At 43.1% G+C, this 13,268-nt stretch overlaps 2 protein-coding genes across 2 annotated transcripts; both read left to right on the top strand.

Annotated features, from left to right (window-relative positions):
- Window positions 1-4,855: 4,855 nt before the first annotated feature.
- Window positions 4,856-6,263, top strand: LOC104449253. The gene is given in 2 exon segments (XM_010063348.3): window positions 4,856-5,826; window positions 5,829-6,263. Coding segments are annotated over 2 exon segments (1,134 nt in total). The 5' UTR covers window positions 4,856-4,953; the 3' UTR covers window positions 6,090-6,263.
- Window positions 6,264-10,861: 4,598 nt separating this feature from the next.
- Window positions 10,862-12,771, top strand: LOC104451827 (serine/arginine repetitive matrix protein 1). Its single transcript, XM_039314510.1, has 2 exons — window positions 10,862-11,236; window positions 11,320-12,771. Exons 1-2 carry the CDS (start codon window positions 10,862-10,864, stop codon window positions 12,769-12,771), a joined length of 1,827 nt encoding a protein of 608 aa, XP_039170444.1.
- Window positions 12,772-13,268: the final 497 nt, after the last annotated feature.

Consider the following 13,268-nt stretch of genomic DNA (forward strand, 5'->3'; position numbering starts at 1 on the left):
AATAATTGATTAGGAAAATATTTTCCTAAAATAATTATTCATATCAATTGCAATAATTAATTAATGAAAAAAAAGTTCATTGTCGACAACAATTTATATGCACACACACACACACACACACACACACACACATATATGAACGATGAAAAAGTTTTTCGTTTATTCATTTTTGAGTTAATACCCTAAAAAACCCCAAACCGGTACATCCGTGACAAATTTATCACAAACTAATTTTTTGACCATAAAAAACCCTAAACCGATACACATTTGATAAATTTATACTTGTGATAAATTTACCCTATATTAATTTCCGTTAAATTTTACTGTCAAATTACTAAGTTAAATAATACACGTGACAGTCAACTAGTATACCAATTTACAATTTTACTCTCCATTTTTCACAGCTACACAATTTTTATGATTTTTTGTGGTATTAATCTAATTTAAAGATGATATATTTATCACAAAGGTTTAGGGTTTTTGGCAGTTAAATAAATTAATTTAGGGAAAATTTGTCACAAGTATATCAGTTTATGATTTTTTTTATAATCAGTTGAGGTAAATTTGTCACAAATGTACCAGTTTAAGGCTTTTCATGGTCAAAAAATTAATTTTTGGTAAATTTATCACTTGTGTATCAATTTGGGGATTTTCAAAATATTAACCCTTCATTTTTTAAGCAATATAAGTGATCATTCTTTTTATAAAAAAAAATTAAAATTATTCATTTTCTGCAAAATAAATGAAATTATAAATCAAAACCTTTCTGTTGCTCAGTTGAGCTGAGACTATAAGTAGATTTTTTAGGTAATAGGATTTATTATTGAAATGGGTGTTAATGGCGTGACAACATTTTTGTCACTTTAAATAAACACAAGCATGGTTCCATCCAAAATGGAGTGAAAATAACCCCTTCCTAAATGAAAACCTTTAACTAATTGTAAACAACGTGGTAAATCACATCAATTCGCATGGCCATTGCATAGTTGGCAACACAATTTATGCTACAATTCGCATAGGTTAACCTATGTAAAAAAATCAAAGAAAAAAAAAGCTTATGTACAAAATTTGAGGGAAAATTTTTAAAGCCGACCCATAATATACTTTCGCTACTCACATAGGCTCAATTTTGAGATTATTTGTTTTGTAAAAAATGAATGATTTAAAAAAGATTTTCTTAAAACATACGTGAGTACATTGGGTTCGCTCTCGTGAATGTAATTGGGCCTCGGGCTCTATACATGGTGTGCCTTCGCAATTCACACTATTACTGGCCCAAAATCAATTAGAAGGCCCGACTCGGTGTGGCCTCTGAGTTTGAGGTGCTCTGCGAGTACATGCATGGGAATTGTTGTACCAAGTGACTAGGCTACGGTCACGCCCGCGAGCTAGAACGATTTCCCACTGAATTTATCATTTACGGCTTTATGCCCAAAAAGGAAAGATAAAAAAAAAAATTAAAGACACAATCTTTGTAAATAAGAAAAAAAATGACACAAATGATTTTTTGAATTTTCGCTGAACGTGTAATGTCATTCATGAACTTTTAATTTGTAAAATGTAATCCCTAATCTTTATGCTAATACGTAACATTGTCTTTTAACTTTTAACTTTTAATTTATTTAATATGGTTTCCGAACTTTGGCGCATGTTCAAATTAGCCCCCGAACTCTATGAAAACTTTAAACTCAAATTAATGAAAGCATAATATTGATTATTTACATATAGTTTGAGGACTAAATTGACTATTTATCAAATAAGTAAAAATTTTAGGGGCGACATTGTATATTGAGTTAAAGTTCATAAATCATATTGAACAAATTAAAAAATCAAGGACGATATCTTATATTAGACCAAAGTGTATGAACCACTTGTGTTATTCCTTATTAGACCAAAGTGTATGAACCACTTGTGTTATTCCTTCTTATAATGACTTCTTATGATGAAAACTTTCGAATATCTTGAAAAAAGCATAACCTTTTTATTCAGTAAACTTTCGCCACTATTTGTCTTCCGGCTTAAGAAAAGCACAATGTTTTACCTAATTTTTGACACCCGCCAAGCTTTCCGTAAAAAGTGGTCGGGGTTTGGCTGAGATTGCCACCCTCCGAGTCCGGCCACCACTAAATCGTTGTCATTGGCGATGATCGCTTGTGAGCAGCGGAGTCGCTCTCAAGTCATTGTCCATTCCAATTTCCAAGCAAGGGCGGACATAACCCCAAAATATTATTTGCTTGGTTTATTCAATAGCCACTATAAATCCTAGAAAAAAGATTGCTATTCTACATGAAAGGCTTGGATTTTTATTTTTTCCATACCAACGAGGTGTCTTTGACCATCCGATGGCTCTGATTGATCTTTGCCAAGTGTTACATTGAGTAATAACCGAAGACATAAACATTTATATTTTAAGAAATGGCCTTAAGAGAACATGCAAATATGGTGAAATATAGTGTAATTGATAAATCATTGATGCTCTCATGCTATGAATGTCATCCTATTTGACACAATACGGATATATTAGCTTGCTTTTGATTGTCAATAACAATTGTCATAAAATAGCTCCCGCTAGATATAATGATCAAAAGGAGAACCTAAGCCCTAAGATCGGCTCTAAACCCACGGGCCAATCGGGCCTTAGTTTGGACTCAATCGGATGGATCAAGCTTTTTCGTTCCAAGTCTTAGCTGCATCGTCAATCAAACACATGATCAGGTCCGAGCTCTGCGTGTCATTTTGAGAGAGCGCTGATCCTTCATTCTGACAGGGGCACGCGAAACGAAACTGAGAAAAAAAAGGGGCGTCCCCTCCCTCGTGCTGCCTATCCCGTCTCCGATCAAACACTTTAACCACGCGACACGTGCGCTGAACCTGGGCCATTCTTCCCGACAGGGTTGGCATTTGCGTGCCTTCCATAGAAACCGAAAGAGATCACTGGCTTAAAAAACTCATCCCAACGCTAGATAAAATAAAGGGGCTCGCTCCATAAAATATTATATACTTTGTAAGGATTTATTTTACATAGCACGAGATATTTTAATCGATTAATCAAACACTCATTAATTATAAAAAAAAAAAAGTTAACACCGCAAAAAAAACACCAACTGATACAATTATAACAAATTCACTTCAAATTAGGTCAGATTTTATCATGAAATTATTAAGCTTGACACACGAGAAAATTCATATCGATTTGTGATAAATGTTCACTGGTTTATTAATTTATGATTTTTTATGACCTAATAACTAATTCGGAATAAATTTATTATAAGTATACTAATTTGATTTTTTTTTTTGATCAAGAATTAATTTTCGATAAGTTAGTACGAATATATCAACCCGAGATTTTTCGTCAAACTAATTCTTAAAAAAAAATTAATGAGGGTTGGAAACGAGGCCACACGTGGAACGAGTCGCGCTCCGAACGAACCAGCCAATCAGGTCACAGCTCATTACTGCTTTGGGCATTGTCATGCAAGATGTGGGGGCGACACGTAGCGAGACACGGGGGCAGAGAATGGCGGTAACCGACCCGGGAGGGGGGTGGGGCTCGGTTTCCGGGTCCACCGTCGATGGGCCCCACGGGAGCCAGCCAGGACAAGGGAAGCCCCGAACGGCTGAGCCAATGGGGGAGGATAGGTGTTCCCACGCATGTCCTCCAATCCCACACGCGTTCGTTCCTGCCGCGCCACGCCATTGGTTGCTCAGGAGTAGCCTCGCCTGATACATTATTTTCACACACAAATTATTAAAAAAAAAAAAAAAATTTGGCAAATTTGAAATGTGGATGTGGGGCCGTTCTCTCAAAAAGCACCGACTTCTAGCTGAAGGCCGAACCGTAGCCGAAATTTTATTTTGCCTTGTAAAGAAAGATCACTTGAGTTTCAATTTTTTACGGAACTTTTTCTCTATCTCATAAAAAGTATTGAGTTTAGATTGGGTACTCAAATTTAGCCCCGTTCGAGATTTTATTGAGTACACATGAAATGACACGTCAAATCTTTAATATTATAATTAGGCAGAGATTTGATGGAAGCTAAATTTAGATATCAACTTAAAGTTTGTGTATTTTTTTATGGGACCACAAAAAAACTTGATCAGAAGATTCGATTTTGAAGCGTGTACCCTTTTACGAGGCATAAAATCAAGCCAAAATTAGAATCCATCTTAAAGTTGGTGTTTTTTTTGTAAGTGAAAAGAAGGGTTTGAGCCAAATTTTGCACTTGACTTGAATTGATGCTTTTTAAGGGAATTAAGCCTTAGATGTGCTATGTCGTAAAGTTATGCCCGCTCTAAAATTGAGTGAAATGACTTCCTAAAGGCTATTGTCAAAAACCTTTAAAGGTAGCTACTCTATACATTTTTTCGTTGCAATTGTTGCGACAAAAATTCAATCATAATTATTTCACATTGCTTAACGTTAGAGTTTATATATATATATATATATATATGGTTTCTCTTTATTTATCAACTTACCCATTAGAATATACCTTTCTAACATAATAATGGAGACCTATATGTGATCTCTCTACTTGGCAGCAATATAGCGGTCGCGAAATAATAAAACATATAAAAAAGAAAAATATCCAAGTATATGGATTGGATAGGCATTTGGAGCCTTGGAGGCATGCATGGACCAGCGCCCACTCACCCACCTTCGAAAATCCCACATGTCCCCAGAGTTCCCAAGTCCCTTAAACACGTACCCTCGTACCCCCACGTGTCACCTCCTCCTCACTCCTCCCCTCATGTTGCCCTCCTCCCATTGGCCCTTCCCTCTCCTCACTTTTCTCACTCTCCCTCTTCTCCCTCTTCTCTCTCTGTCTCTCTCTTTATAACCCACCTCTCTCTTTCTCTCTCTTTCTCATCGCTCTTCAAATTTTGCACTCCACTCCCTGCAAATTTTCCCAAGAAAATCATCGCCCCCACCAAATACCACCAGACGGAAAAAAAATGATCAAGACGTTGAGTCCTTACTCGACCACGCCGGCCGCCACGGCGAAGACGGCCGAGATCATGTCCCGGTACCGTCCCATTGCCCCGAAGCCCGAGACGGTCCCCTCGGCGGCGAGCTCGGCCGCCGAGAGCCCGACGTCCATGTCCCCGAAGATCCGGCAATCTCCGTACCTCCGGAACCTCTGGCCTCAGCTTCAGGCGAGGCCGACTCGCACCCGGAAGCGCGGGAGGACCGCCATCTCGCCGCCTGCCATCAAGAGGCCGAAGACTGCTGCCACAGCAGCGGGGGCGCCGGCGGGCGTTCCGTCCCCCTGCGCCCTGCCGCCGACGAAGAGCCTGTCTCTGCAGGTTTTCACTCACGGCCTCCCCCACATTCCTCTCGCCGGCCTGATGGAGAGCCCCCCTGTGGCCCTGGCGGGCTCGGCCGCAGCGGCAAGCAGCCCGAGGAGCCTCGTCACCCTCCCTCTCCTGCCGTGCTCGCCGGAGCTCAACTGCATGAACACTGTGCGGGTCGAGGAGGCCGCCGCCGTGGACTTGAACGTCAACTCGGCCGTGGAAACGATCCCGAAGGAGAAGGACCTGCTCCTGCAGCTCCAGGGGCCTGCGTCCGGTAGCGGCAACGTGATATCTCCACGGCCCGTACGGCCAGTCGGGTCGAGGATAAGCGTCGGGTGCATAAGCGAGGATCGGAGGCCAGACTCGCCGGCGCCGCGGGCGAGGCAGAAGCCGGAGGAAGTGGAGGAGGAGGTGGAGTCGGAGGCGCTGCCAGCGGTGATATCGGACTCAAAAAACCGGGTGAGGGTGGTGAACTCGGCGTACAAGGAGATGGTGGGGCAGCCGGAGTGCCCGTGGCTCGAGGCCATGGCGAGGCTGGGCGCCGCGGGGGCCGGCGGATCGGAGGGGAGGTGGCGATCCGGATGTGCGACGAGGAGGCGAAGGTGCCGGTGTGGGCGGAAGGGTTCTCGTGCTGGGCGAGGATCGAGTGGGTGGGGAGCGGAGGCGAGAAGAGCTCGGTCAAAGCGTTCTGCGACGCCATCAGGCTGCGCTGCGACTCCAAGGACTACCTCTTCACCTGGAGGTTCCACACCAACGCCGCGAGGCCGTCGTCCGAGTTCAGCTCCAGCGCCGTCTGAATCAAATCTCCGTCGACTCTCTTCCCTTGCCTTCTTCTTCTTCTTTTACTGGTTAGAAAGTGTCGATTTGTATCCGTGCATATAGGGCTCCTTTAAGTCGTAAGTACTAAAGATGATTGTAGGGTTTTTTCATGTGCTCCTTCTTCTTCTATGTAAATATAAAGCATGTCAGAAGTATTGTGAGATATCTTTTGCTTTCGATGGAGACCTTTCTATACTTTCTCGTGATCGGATTGAATGTACGAATGCCCTTTCGGGGACACGTTCGTGCTCGTGTGTAGAGCGTTTGCGAGCAGATGTTGGAGCGCAAGCGGTGAGAAGTTGGCAGAGATCGGACGGTTGGTTTTCTGCTCGAAGAACGCCTGATCTTGAAGTAGGAAAAAAGAAGGGTGTTGCAGATCCGATCTGATTGGGGCCTGATGCGCCCATGCTTTGTACGAGCCTCCTTCGGCAGACATGGGGGGGTCTGGTGCGTGAACGTGGGTCTCGACCCCTGAGAGGAGTCGCGACACTTGTGCAGTCAACGAAGCCTATCGTGTAGTCCAAGATATCCTTTCCATGTATAAACAGGAATGTTTGATGCCCCCTATGAAGCGCTAAACCAAAGACGTAACTCAAAACCATCGGAGGATCTCCACAGGCAAAAACCTCGGTGGTATTCGAAATCCGTGGGTTAACGAGGCTTACTCAGCAGGCAAAACAGGGCTTATTTAGAATTCTTTATCCCTAATATATATTTAATGATGTGTCACTAAGTTATGGATATCGGATATCGTTCACACAAATTTATTATGACAGGTCATAAGTTATGGATATTGCTAGACCACGAAAATTTAAGGTAGGTCATGAGTTATGAACATTGCTCGCATTAAACTTAGTTCGACATTGCTCGTATGTAAACTTAATTTGAGTTTAAGGTATGTAAACTTAATTTGAGTTCAAGGTTGACGTACATGCTTTTAATTCACAAATCATGCTTTTAATTCAGAAATCAAGGACGTTGAGGTAGCCAGAAAGTCGGGTCAGGACCTACCAAATACATTGAGCACGTTGAGTTTGATGTGTTTCGAGGTAGATGGTCTGCTACTTGATCTTTTGAGGGACAGGCCTTTCTGGCGCTTCTCGATATAATACAGGGCAAAATATGACCAGCCAGAACAGATTTGAGGGACAGCCATTGAAAGAGATTTTTCTCCTCCAGGCATATGCATGACTTGCGTGCCAATGTCTAGTAATGGGGTCATGCCGGCAGCTCGACTGCTTCGTGTCTCCGTCGTTGCCATCGTTGCTGCCTCCATCTCCGGCCTTAGCCCCAACCACTGCCACCTCCACCTCCACCCTTCGCGGATGAGGATCATCTCTCTACCCATTTGATTTGGTGTCTTCAGGAATGGACAAACGGTTCCACCCAAAATAGGTCGTACTTCCGGTCCAGCTTGAGTATGAGACCATTCATGATTCGGGCTCTCGACCTAGTTCAATTGATTGAACTGGTTTTCGGATTCGACTCTGGAACTTGAACCACTCCCAACTCCTCCACTGGCGCCATCGTTTTATTTGATCATTTATCCCGAAAATATAATATATTTTCGTCTCGACGTTCCTCCTCGTGGAAGGCCAAGTTGATGTCGAAGGCCTAAAAATTGCTTGATGAGAGGAGAAACATACAAATGGTTGGAAAGGCGTTTGAGTGGAATCGAATTTGTGATCTCAGATGCTAATACCGATCTAAAGTCATATGCCTAACCATCCACTTCAAAAGGTTAATTCGTTAAAATATAGCGAGAATACATTTGCATGGTTCACATTTTGGAGCGTCCTTCAGTGCGCTTTGCCAAAATGCATCTTTGGACTCGAAATCCAATGGACCGCATAAAAATGTTTTGAGTACGAGGATCCACTCCTCTAAAGCGCGCAACTAGAAAATGCACTGTAATATCGGGCTTGGATTCGGTTCGGGCTCAAACATCATAGGCCCGATAATATCGGGCCGGGCTTCATTTTTCCAATGGATCTCGGCCCGACCGGTCTGGAACGAGGATCCGTGGGGCCCCTAGGTTTTAACCGAACACTAAAGATAAATGTCACTTGAGCAAATTTTCAAATATCGCCAGCTCTTTTTCCTTTTCTTTTTCTTTTCCTTTTCTATTATCATTATCTTTTTTCGCCTTTTGGGCCGGTTGTCAAAGTACCTGGTGTAGTTAGATGCTGACAAGGACAGCCATTTCGAAAAGATAGAGCGTTGTCGTTTTTGCTTTAGACTCTGCCAGGTCAAGAGGAAGTCTTCCTGAGAAAACTTAATTAATTTCTCGTCCTAAGACCAAACTTGATTGGCAAGCAACTTGCTTGGCAAGGAGTTACCTACAGGACATTTTAGTCATTATTTTAAATATTGCGAAGGACAAATTTTGATTTTTTTTTTCGAGCTCGAATCATTTGAGAATTTCACAATATATAAATGTTGATCGGTCAATTCATACTTGACCTTTTTTTAATAACTTTTTAAAATGTGTGATATTTTAAATTTTAAATAGCTATTTTGCTTTTTCTTACTATAAACAACCGACCATTCAAGATTAGTGTGGGTTATTTTTTTCTTTTGTCATTTCAAATCTTAATTAGAGTTATTAATCGATTCATTGTATGCGAGAAGGATGGGTTTTTCGAAATAAAATAAAATGGTCACATCAAGCAAATTGATGACTTGGGAAAATCTAAGTTCGCTAAATTTCATAGACGATTCATCTTTAAATAATATAGCAAATTGGAAAATTATCCATATATTGGTACCTATGTTTAGACAAATTAATAACAACAATACATATCTAGAAAACTAATTAATAAAATCAAATTAAGGAATTTCCGGGAGTACCAATTTTACGGGGCCCATCTACCATGAAAAAATGCACGACTAATAATCGGATGGCTTTTTTTTTTTTTTTTCTTATTTCGTTCATGTTTCCTTATTCACAAATCACAAAACTATTGCATGTGCTTTTCCTTATTGTCAATTAATTAATTTTGGAAATTGGGTAAAAGTCACAAAAACCCCAAACCGAGGTAGGTTTCAGCTTCCTTACCTTACCTAAGCTAGGTTTAAAGGTTCACCTAGGTAGGTTTCCACTATTACCCATAAGAGGTCTAGCCTCTCCAATCTAGTGCACCAACGCCTGTCCACATCCTAAGGAGAGGTGGTGGGTTGCTTGGATTCACCCAATACAAAGCCTCGGGGACATGACATCAAACTCCCCTCGTAATCAACCCAATATTTTTCTTCCAGGGCCGACAGGGAATATCGGCCATAGCCAAGCGAGGTCTCCCACTCAGGGTGGTTCTCCTACCTGTCTGGAGGACCTCGAGTTTTTAAGGACGACCCGCTTTCGAGTTTTTTTTTTTTTTTTTTTGGGTAAAGAACTCAAGTCCAAATGTTTCCTTATTCACAAATCAAAAAACTATTGTAGGTGCTTTTCCTTTCTTATTGTCAATTAATTAATTTTGCAAATTGGGCAAAAGTCACAAAAACCCCAAAACTATAGTTCATAGTGATACATTTAATTAAAATTTATTGTACACTTATGTGACACATATACTTCACCGTTAAAAATTCGTTTACGTCGACGCCGAAAAGCAAATGTCGTTAACATAATACTTATATGGCTTAAGTGGAATAAAAGTGAAGTTATTTTGACTGAAAAATCATATAGTGGAATATGAAAGATAGCAAATGTTTTGCACATGTACAAATTTGAAGTAGTTTATGTCACAATAATTTTTTTTTATAAACATATCACAATGGACATAATTGTGATGTCACCAAAAAAAATAATAAATGTGATAATGATATAGTTTGGATTTTTCTAAGCTTTTTTTCTTGCAAAATTTTTTCTCCATCTTGGATCGCACCGTATCTTAGAATATGTAAATAAAAAATCAAATCTTCATTTAACAATATAAACTTTTATGATAGCTGACAATAATCATACAAAATCTTGCCTAATACTTTTAGGCCAAAGCCAAATCTTCCAAGCCTAAATCTCGCAAGCCAAAATTGTCCAAGCCAAACCATTTGACTCCACAACACATTAGGCGAAGGAAAATGTGGTTTAGCTTATGCCACGTCTCATGTTGGAAGAATTAGTATAGTCACGTAGAATCTCACACTACATGCTAATTCCATTAAATTTCCGATGCATTGATTGTTCGCCTTCAATTAAAAAGCATTTATGCTTTAGTCTTCATGTTCACACAGAATCTCACACCACATGCTGACTCCATTGAAATTTTTTTTTTTTTTTTGAGCAAGTGACTCCATTGAATTTACGATGCATCAATTGTTCGCCTTCATTTAAAAAGCATTTACTGCTCGTCAAAATTATAATGAATTTCATCATTCATTTTTTTTTTGTAAAATACCATTTATTAAGGGTTTATGACCGTTGCTAACATTAACGACATAGATAAAATCGAATTCATTACCGTACCAAAAAAATCGATTTATTTAATATCCATGGATTTTTCTTGCCAAAAGGGGGTAATAAATCGAAAATGCCCAATCCTCTTTCGTTTAAATATAAAAAAAAAAATTAATAAAATAATTCCCTTTTTTAATACAAATAAATAAAGAGAGACTTCCAATAGCTCGTTAACGTCCGACCGACCTCCACCTGTACGGAGCTCTGACCGGGTCGACTCAGAGCCTCGCTCGCTCTCTCTGCAATTTCACGCTTTCCTCTGGAAGAAGAATCGAGGGGTCCTCTCTCCTCCGAGCTTCAATGGAGGATCCGACGACGGGCGGCGACGCTCTCTTCCCTCCCAACTTCGTGACCATCCGCGACCTCCGGGAGCAGTGGCTCCAGCGGCGGGAGCAGCAGCAGAGGCCGGAGCGGCTCGAGACGTGGCCGCGATCGCCCCATGGGAAGCCGCCGCAACAGCGGACTCCGCCCCCGCCGCCGTCGTTCCCGCCTCTACCGGCGCAGAAGGACCGGCGGAAACAGCTGGAACAGGAGCGGCCGCGGCGCCAGGCCGACGTCGGGCGGGAGAGAGTGAAGGGGGCCCGAGGGACGAGTGCGATTCTGCTAATCGGTGGGCCGTTCGACGCAATGCGAGCGTCGAGGAGGGTGGCGGTCGTCGGGCGATCGGCTCGAACGGTCCGAAGCCCTCGGAGAAATCGAGCCGCGACGAATGCGCGGGTTTTGGCGCCGACGAGAAAGCGGAATCGGCCTTGGCGAAGGACCGGCGAAAGCAGCCGGAACAAGAGCTTCCGCGAGGCGAAACCGATACCGAGCGCGAGAGAGCGAAAGCGAAACCGACGAACGCGTCCGATTCTCGACCTTCTCCTGCTAATTGTTCGGCCGTCCGACGCCATACCAGCGGCAGGGAGGGGAGTGATGGTGGTCGCGCGATCGACTCGAACGGTCCGAAGCCCTCGGAGAAATCGAGCCGCGGTGAATGCGCGGGTTTTGGCGCCGACGAGAAAGCGGATTCGGCCTTGGCGAAGGACCGGCGAAAGCAGCCGGAACAAGAGCTTCCGCGAGGCGAAACCGATACCGAGCGCGAGAGAGGGAAGGCGAGGCCGAGGAACGCGTCCGATTCTCGACCTTCTCCTGCTAATTGTTCGGCCGTCCGACGCCATACCAGCGGCAAGGAGGGGAGTGATGTTCGTCGGGCGATCGACTCGAACGGGCCGAAGCCCTCGGGGAAATTGAGCCCTGGTGAATGCGCAGGTTTTGGCGCCGACGAGAAAGCGGAATCGGCCTCGGTGAAGGACCAGCGAAAACAGCCAGAGCAAGAGCTTCCGCAAGGCGAAACCAATACCGAGCGCGAGAGAGGGAAGGCGAGGCCGAGGAACGAGTCCGATTCTCGACCTTCTACTGCTCAATGTTGGGCCGTTCCAAGCAATACAAGCGTCAAGGAGGGAACTGGTGTTCGTGAGGCGATCGACTCGGACGGTCCGAAGTCCTGGCAGAAATCGAGCCGTGGTAGATACGCAGGTATTGGTACTGACGAGAAGGCGGAATGGGCCCCGGTTGCCGTGGTTTCTGCTGATGCCGAGAGTGCCGAGCAGGTGAAGAAAACCAAGGAGTCGAAGAAGAAGAGGAAGAACAACCAGAAGGGAAAGGGGAAGTTGAATAAGGACATAGTTAGGGCAAAGGAAATGGGGGCGAAGCCGGAGGAAGGTGAAATGAACACGCCAGCGGAGGAGGTGAAGAAGGAGAAGTTTCAGCGTGCCAGTTCTGAGGGACAGAATGTGATGCTGGAGAGCAAGGAACTGCGAGTGGAGGCAAAGCCGGAGGAAGTTGTAGCGCACATGACGGCAAAGGAGGCGAAGAAGCTGTTTCAGCCTGCTGGTTCGGAGAGCAAGGATGACATGCCGGAGAGCAATGAAGTAGTGGGAGTGGAGGTTAAGAATGTTGCTGCGAATGCTAGTCATGTGAGGGCAAAAGCTGAGGGTTTGAATAAAAAAGTATGGGTCATTAATTCAAAGGTGGAGATCGAGGAAAAATTGAGGAACAGTAAAAGGAGTGGATTCCAGTTGGGGAGGCCTAATCATGGAGAAGGTAAGGGTTACAGGGGGTTCGTAAGTAAGGAGCAACAAAGGAGAGTGATAAAGCAGAGTAGTGATATGGTTTGGGTTAGGAAAGAAGATATATCTGATGGTCATGCTGGTGAAAGTTCGAGCTAAGCTGGTTCTTTGACGCCACTGGCTTTGTTTTTCATCTGCAGTGAGATTGCATTTGTTGAACTTCCTTGCAATTTCTGCCAATTTCTGCCTGTGACTTCAGTGTTCCTTCTATCTCACTGCTTTTCAATTCCTCCTATTATATTTGCTGTTATCCACAACTGCAATGCATTTAGCTATGAATAGTTAGTCTGGATTTCTAAACTATTTGGGTTGGATAGATGGAGATTGTACTGTTACATCAATCCATGTAACTGGGTTGGTGGCGATGGTCATCGTGAATATGAAGATGTTGATATTGTGTCATTTCTCATTTTATCTTTCCCATTTGGACCTGCTTCAGAATGGTGAAGTAATTGTTGGCATGATGTAGGTGTTTTCTTTATCCATATGCAGCATGAAGTGTGGCTGATTAACTCTCTTTGCCTGTACAGAAATTTTAAGTTCTTAATCTACCGGTGATGCAGTCTACTTTACTAAGGAAAATCATAGTTCACTAT

Source organism: Eucalyptus grandis, chromosome 6, assembly GCF_016545825.1.
Source record: "Eucalyptus grandis isolate ANBG69807.140 chromosome 6, ASM1654582v1, whole genome shotgun sequence".
Lineage (NCBI taxonomy): Eukaryota > Viridiplantae > Streptophyta > Magnoliopsida > Myrtales > Myrtaceae > Eucalyptus > Eucalyptus grandis.

Bases quoted from the DNA above. Each gene is read 5' to 3' on its own strand.
- LOC104451827 (XM_039314510.1), top strand. From the start codon at position 10,862: ATGGAGGATCCGACGACGGGCGGCGACGCTCTCTTCCCTCCCAACTTC. The intron at 11,237-11,319 runs GTCCGAAGCCCT...GCCTTGGCGAAG, and splicing joins TCGGGCGATCGGCTCGAACG to GACCGGCGAAAGCAGCCGGA.